Source organism: Hypanus sabinus, chromosome 15 (genome assembly GCF_030144855.1).
Source record: "Hypanus sabinus isolate sHypSab1 chromosome 15, sHypSab1.hap1, whole genome shotgun sequence".
NCBI lineage: Eukaryota > Metazoa > Chordata > Chondrichthyes > Myliobatiformes > Dasyatidae > Hypanus > Hypanus sabinus.
The window spans coordinates 77,643,467-77,651,076 of record NC_082720.1 but is presented as its reverse complement, the minus strand read 5'-3'; the positions used below and the strand labels follow the sequence as shown (position 1 = coordinate 77,651,076).

At 35.6% G+C, this 7,610-nt stretch overlaps 1 protein-coding gene across 6 annotated transcripts in view; it reads right to left on the bottom strand.

The window, feature by feature from the left end:
* Positions 1-2,642: 2,642 nt before the first annotated feature.
* Positions 2,643-7,610, bottom strand: part of aff4 (AF4/FMR2 family, member 4) — a 116,077-nt gene continuing 111,109 nt past the window's right edge. For all 6 annotated transcript variants that reach the window (XM_059990540.1, XM_059990544.1, XM_059990545.1 and 3 more), the window contains one exon: positions 2,643-6,851. In XM_059990540.1, the coding sequence (XP_059846523.1) occupies positions 6,724-6,851 (128 nt within the window). In that variant the 3' untranslated portion in view covers positions 2,643-6,723. The remainder of the gene's footprint in view (positions 6,852-7,610) is intronic.

Below are 7,610 nucleotides of genomic sequence, written 5' to 3'. Positions count from 1 at the left end.
AAGGCAGATAGAGTTACAGTTGAAGTCAGAAGTTTACATACATCTTAGCCAAATACATTTAAACTCAGTATTTCACAATTCCTGACATTTAATCCTAGAAAAACATTCCCTATCTTAGGTCAGTTAGGATCACTACTTTATTTTAAGAATGTGAAATGTCAGAATAATAGTAGAGAGAATCATTATTTCAGCTTTTATTTCTTTCATCATTTTCCCAGTGGGCAGAAGTTTATATACGCTTTGTTAGTATTTGGTAGTATTGTCTGTAAATTGTTTAACTTGGGTCAAACATTTTGGGTAGTTTTCCACAAGCTTCTCACAGTAAGTTGCTGGAATCTTGTTCCATTCCTCCAGACAGAACTGGTGTAACTGAGTCAGGTTTGTAGGCCTCCTCACTCGCCCACACTTTTTCAGTTCTGTCCACAAATTTTCTAACAGATTGAGGTCAGTGCTCTGTGATGGCCACTCCAATCCCTTGACTTTGTTTCCTTAGGCAATTTTGCCACAACTTTGGAGGTATGCTTGGAGTCATTGTCCATTTGGAAGAGCCATTTGCAACCAAGCTTTAACTTCCTGGCTGATGTTTTGAGATGTTGCTTCAATATATCCACATAATTTTCCTTCCTCATGATGCCATCTATTTTGTGAAGTGCACCAGTCCCCCCTGCAGCAAAGCACCCCCACACCATGATGCTGCCATCCCTATGCTTCACGGTTGGGATGGTGCAAGCCTCACCCTTTTTCCTCCAAACGTCACGATGGTCATTATGGCCAAACAGTTCAAATTTTGTTTCATCAGACCAGAGGACACTTCTCCAAAGAGTAAGATCTTTGTCCCCATGTGCACTTGCAAACTGTAGTCCGGCTTTTTATGGCTGTTTTGGAGTAGTGGCTTCTTCCTTGCTGAGCAGCCTTTCAGGTTATGTTGATATAGGACTCATTTTACTGTGGATATAGATACTTGTCTACCTGTTACCTCCAGCATCTTCACAAGGTCCTTTGCTGTTGTTCTGGAATTGATTTGCACTTTTTGCACCAAAGTACATTCATCCCTTGAAGGAGATGCATTCTGTCTCCTTCCTGAGCAGTATGACTGCTGCCTGGTCCCATGGTATTTATACTTGCATACTATTGCTTGTACAGATGAACAAGGTACCTTCAGGCATTTGGAAACTGCTCCCAAGGATGAACCAGACTTGACATCATTTTCAAACCTCAATCCGATAGAAAATATGTGGGCAGAACTGAAAAAGCGTGTGCAAGCAAGGAGGCCTACAAACCTGACTCAGTTACACCAGTTCTGTCTGGAAGAATGGAACAAAATTCCAGCAACTTACTGTGAGAAGCTTGTGGAAGACTACCCAAAATGTTTGACCCAAGTTAAACAATTTAAAGGCAATGCTACCAAATACTAACAAAGTGTATGTAAACTTCTGACCCACTGGGAAAGTGATGAAAGAAATAAAAGCTGAAATAATCATTCTCTCTACTATTATTCTGACATTTCACATTCTTAAAATAGTGATCCTAACTGACCTAAAACAGAATGTTTTCTAGGATTAAATGTCAGGAATTGTGAAAAACTGAATTTAAATGTATTTGACTAAGGTGTATGTAAACTTCTGACTTCAATTGTAAATCTGAGTATGTGTGAGGTATTATACTCGGGAAAAGTATTTAGTTAATGGCAGGAAACTTAACAGAAATATAAAGGGATCTCAGGCTCAAGTAGCTCACTGAAATTGCCAGAACTAAGAGAGAAGGTGGCAAAGACCTGTCAAGTTACAACTGTATAGAACTTTGGTTAGATTGCACTTCGGAGTATTATGTGCAAATTTGTGTCACCCCATTGTATAGGATGAATGTGGAGGCTTTGGAAAAGGTGCAGAAGCTAACCAGGATGTTACCTGATTAGAGATTTGACAAACTTGGGTTGTTCCTCTGGAGCACTGGAGGCTGAAGATATCTGAAGACATGATAGAAGTTTGTAAGATTAAGTATGGCACAGATCAAGTAAAAAGAAAGAAGTTTTCCTAACTAGAAATTAGGACATGCATTTTAGGAAAAAAAGATACGTTTTCTGTTTTACAGCGGCTAAGTGCCTGGAAGAGGCTGTTAAATATATGAATATGTAGGAAATGGATCATGTATAGGCTGGAGGTTTAGTATAATTCAATGTGTTTGGGGCCTTCATTTTGAGTCAAAAGACCTGATCCTATAACTGTGCCGCTTTGTTTTAAAAGTTTAAGATAACTTAGAGCTGTTGCAACTGTACAGTTTCAGAGACATATTGGAAGAAGGATCTTGCATAAAGTTGCAACAACAGAATACTTTTGATATTCCACAACATGATGGGAAAGAACATTCTGAGGTGCCAGTGAGCACATTTTAAGCCATAACAGTGATCTAAGTTAAGGAATGGCCAAAAGTTTTAATTCAAAAAAGATGGGGTATGGAAACATGCTCAAGATAGCAAAGGTTGGACACTAGAGGGAGTTAGGAGAAAACACATCCACTATGAAGATGGAGAGAATGATGTCAGTATTTAAATACCATTTCTACCCTTTCCCCCTCACTTTAATGGAAAATCCATATGATGCAAACAGATTTTGTGTTTCTGGTATAATAAATACACAAAATGGTCAGCATTTGAAAAATTTATTAAAGAAAAATCTCACTGGAAATTGACTAAAGTTAACAATCTGCATTATACAAAGCAAATCTACTTTTCCTGACAGAATATTAAGAATCTGATGTTTCCTTTATACACTGTAAATATGCGAATCCCATTTTACTTAAAAATATGTAACTTGTGACTAAAGTTGAAAAATACAGAGCTGAGCTGCAACAATCTAGATTTACTAAAAACCCTTTTCCATTATGATGGAAAATATATAATCTTTACAGAAGCCAAAGTTTAGGTTATACAATGCTTTACTTGCAATAAACAGATTATCTTACAAATACTTCCCAATGCAAATACCTCACCATATCCGAGGCAATTTCTGCAGTACTTTCTAAAGGGCCAACGTACTGCATACTGCTAAAGATGGCACTATGTTAGAGAACAACCTTATACACAGCTAAAAAAAAAGAGCTTTCCCTTACTGATTTAACTATTCATCTCCAACATTTTCAAGTGTTATAAATCATAAGTAAACACATTATTTTGAGCATATTTAAAAGTTAAAATGAAAAATAGACCATTTCCCATTAAATCAAAGGCATGTTTTGCAAGTTATATATCCTAAATTATACTACCTTTATTATTAATACATTTATTTGATAGGATTAACACTCCATGAATGTGTACAATTCACATTAAGCAGACATGCTGTGGGTCTCCAAAACAAAATTGTTAATAATTGTGTAATTACATCTTTTCTTCAACTACTGACATTAACCACCTGCTCATGACAGTCTTTTGGGGGGGGGGGGGGTGAAGGGGGGAAAACATAAGAATCTAAGAAGTCATTAATAATTTAACATTGTATGAAATGTTCATTTTCACTGATCCTCAAATTAAAACTACAAAGATCACAGGCAAATTGAGAACAATGATTTGATGAGGTACAAACACTGATCAGAACAAATTTCAATCATGTCTTTACAGGACGATACAAATGTCAGGTGCATACTCAAATGGTCATAATTATCATTTCCCTTTATGTATTGTAACTACTTTCTATCATACTTTATATCCAAATGCTCAACGTGTTTCCATAAATTCATTTGTAGCTCTAGTCTGAATTTAAACAAACTGTGCAGCTAATGAGCAATTGAATTTTGTTCAATTTTAGATCTGAAAATTAAAACAAATTATAAGGAAGCATTAAATGGGAATGATGAGCTAAAAAGGTCAAGATGACCTATATATCTACAGTAATAAATACTATAAAATATTATAAGGTCAGTTATTTCTATCAAATAAACATTTATAATTAGAAATACACATTACATTTAAAAACTTGGTATTTCATGGCAGACATCATAACAGACACAAACCTATCACACATCTTCAGTATTAACATCAAATACACAGCTCAAGAAGACAACGGTAAAGATTGAACATTTTGGAATTCGGCTGAGTGAATGTTTGAGGATCCCTCCATATACCACTGTACAGGAAGACTCTCCTAGTTAATAGTTTAAGGGGTATTTCATACTGTGGCTCAATATAGTAGCAGTTTCCACAGAATAGATACAGGAGAATACATTACAAAAAAGATTACTATTAAGTATTAGGCAATAATAAGTGGCACTTCTTTTCTTTAGAAAATACAGAAAATATTATTTGTTTGACTTCTCCAATATATGCCATAAACACAAAGGCATTTCGGCAGTAACAGATGCGAGGAAAAGCATGGTTGCTGAGCTATTCCTTGCAGCTCCATTATGGAACCCCTAAGAATCTTAAATTTGCCATTGCTTTTAAAAAATATACTTCTGACAAGCCCTATGTAAGAGGCATCCTATTAACTCAATAGTGTTGCAAAAGAGATACTGTTAAATCAGGCACAACTTCTCACAATCAAGTCCATCATTCCACACAAATGGAAATGTTCCAGAATAATTTAAATCTTTCTGGGAGAAGGGAAAGTAATAGCCCTTGTTCATGCTGTTCACTCACATTCTGTTGCATCCATGCACTCTCAATACTGATGCCACTTTTATTTTCAAGCACATTAATGGATCTTCATCAGGAAATCCATTACAGAAGATTTTAAAGCAGCAGGCAGAACACATTTTCAGAATGTCTTCCAAAATAAAATAAATATATAAATAAAGTGGCCTGATTTAGTAAAACAAACATACCCCTCCCCAAATAATATATTTTGCCTTTTAAGTTAATATATTTACTGACTGCAATCTAGCAATCATTATGCTAGATTATGGCAAGTGTGTGATATCCTTTTTTTAAATTGGCAGGATAAGAGTCGTTTCAAAATGAAAACTTGCAGGCTGACATTGGATTTTAAATAATTGCATTAAAATAGATTCCTCTAGGACACTATATTTCCTTATTTCACCTGGTTGTACATTATTTTTACTGAAAATGTTTGCATCCATCCCCGAATGATTTTGATTAAACCTCTGGTTCACAGACTAGTGTAATCATTTTAAAAGATCAGAGTGGCATGGACACCCGGCAGATGTAGTCACAAACCAAACCAACATTCAACAATACAGCATGATCCAAGATGGAAAATAACAAATCTTGATTAGTTTTCTTCAAAATTACATCATTTACACAAATTTAGTGTTTGATGTAGCACCTTGCAATCTACTGAAAATGTATAATAAAAAAAGGGAAATAAGAGATGTATAAGGCACACTCAGTGTGTTTGATGTGGCAGATGCAAACTCCCAAAGAGAATGTGACAAAAACATACAGAAAATGTAAAACGCTATTCTGTTTCAGTTTTAAAGAAATGCAGTTTCTTTAAAACCAGTGACATTTAAAGAAGCAGTGCAAGTCTGAAGCATATTTGTTGCTCTGATAGCTTGGAGTTTCCATTTCTTAAGCTTCATATGTAGGAATTTAATCATACTTTTAAAAATCATTTTCTATATTGTGGCACATCTTAAAGACAAATCCAGTTAAATGAAAATAATTCCAGACAAATAAAGATCTCACTGTGAAAAGGTGTCAATTCATTTTTGGGACAATGCACATTTTAGTGTGCTCTTGTCTATATACATCAGGTTGAAATGGATGTCTTCCCAGTAAACCTGATGAACAGATAACTGGAAGCAGAAGCTAAGATGGTTACGCAAGGAGCTGTCATATGTTTGTCTAGCATCACAGACTGGTTACTATAACCTTATGAACGCTGTACATCTTCTGTACAAGATTACATCTTTTGTACAAGATTGCATGCCTTCTGTACAAATGTTACACTAGACCATTTTGGACAATTCAGTTAGCCAACACTCAACATTCAAAAATGAATGCAGTAAAGAATCCATTTCATATCTTAAAAAGTCCAGCTGAGAGTAGATCCATTCATTATGTAATATGAACTGTGCTTGAAAGTCAATGCTGTTCACAGAACTGTGTACCCAGACACAGTAGCAGCACAATTTCCTACTCCAGTGGAAGTAGTAAATTTTCCAATAAGGTCACACCATTTGAACCAGAAATAACATCTGGCTTTAAACACACAACAGTCTCTCAATTTTGTTTTAATATACCCTGTGATAATTCCTGATTCAGACAAGAAACTGAACAGTATTTAAAGGTTGGTGAAACTCTGAAGTTATTCTTAGAATAGCTATGAACTTATTTGGTAACATTAAACAGAATAGAGAATCAATATAAAATATAATGCACCCATTTAAGATTCCATGCAAGTTAAACCTGGATTTTGTTTCGAAGCTGTGATTGTTTGAGTAGTGTAATGTAAAAGACAGGAGTTGTGGTTTGCATGATTACGATACTCCTGACGCAAACAAAATGAAATGATCCTGCATAATAGGAAAAAATTCCCATTTAAAGTATCTGAGGAAACGTAACAGAAATGTTATAAATTGCTATGTGTATTTTATCAGAAATTTATGTTACTAGGTTCAAAAATAGTTTCATTGGTAATATATCATAATTTTTGTTCTGTAAAAGTTCAGGATCTTATTTACAATTATAAAAAAGTGGAAAGAATGACATGAATTCTGAGAGTTAGAAAAAGGCAGATTTTTCTAGTCTTCCGTCCAACTTTTCCAAGCTCATGGTAACAAATTGGCATCCAGGCGAAGCCAATGTAAACCCTGCCGGGTGTAGCGCACCAAATCAGTCATACTGCTGCTGCTGAATACCAATGGATGCATCACTTTATCAAGTTCCACAAAAAAGTCTGTAAATAAACAAAAAATATTCAAAAGCTTCATTATTAAATAAAATCACCAACACAATTATAGAAATAACTATTAACCTAAGAAGCACTGACAATACTTCTATTCAGTGTACGTATATACATATTCAGTGGCCACCTGTACACATGCTCATTAATGCAAATATCTAATCAACCAATCATGTGGAAGCAACTCAATGCATAAAGGCATAGAGACATGGTCAAGAAGTTCAGTTGTTGTTCAGAATGGGGAAGAAATGTGATCTAAGTAACTGTGGAAGATTGTTGGGGACAGACGGGATTGATTATCTGAGAAACTGCTGTTCTCTTGGGAGTTTCACGCACAGCTGTCTTAAGAGTTAACAGAGAAAGGTCCAAGAAGTGGCAGTTCTGTGGGTGAAATGGCCTTGTTAATAAGTGAGGTCAGAGAATGGCCAGGCTGGTTCAAACTGACAGGAAGGTGACAGTAATTCAGAACTCAAGTAACCACACATTACAATGGATGGAGTGGAGGGTTACACAGTCCCATTCTCCCTGCCTGTATGTGTCTATCTCCTGATATAGTGGGAAGTTTGGGACTTGCAATGTCAGAACAATCTCAACAGCAATACATTTGATATCTGCTTCACCATCACTGTGACGAGATCTTCAGGCAAACGAATCCAGAGTAAACTCGAGACTTGAAGATAGAAAATAACGACAAGGATTTACTTGAAGAACGTAACAGATGAATAACAGATGAGCCAGAATGTACTTACTCGA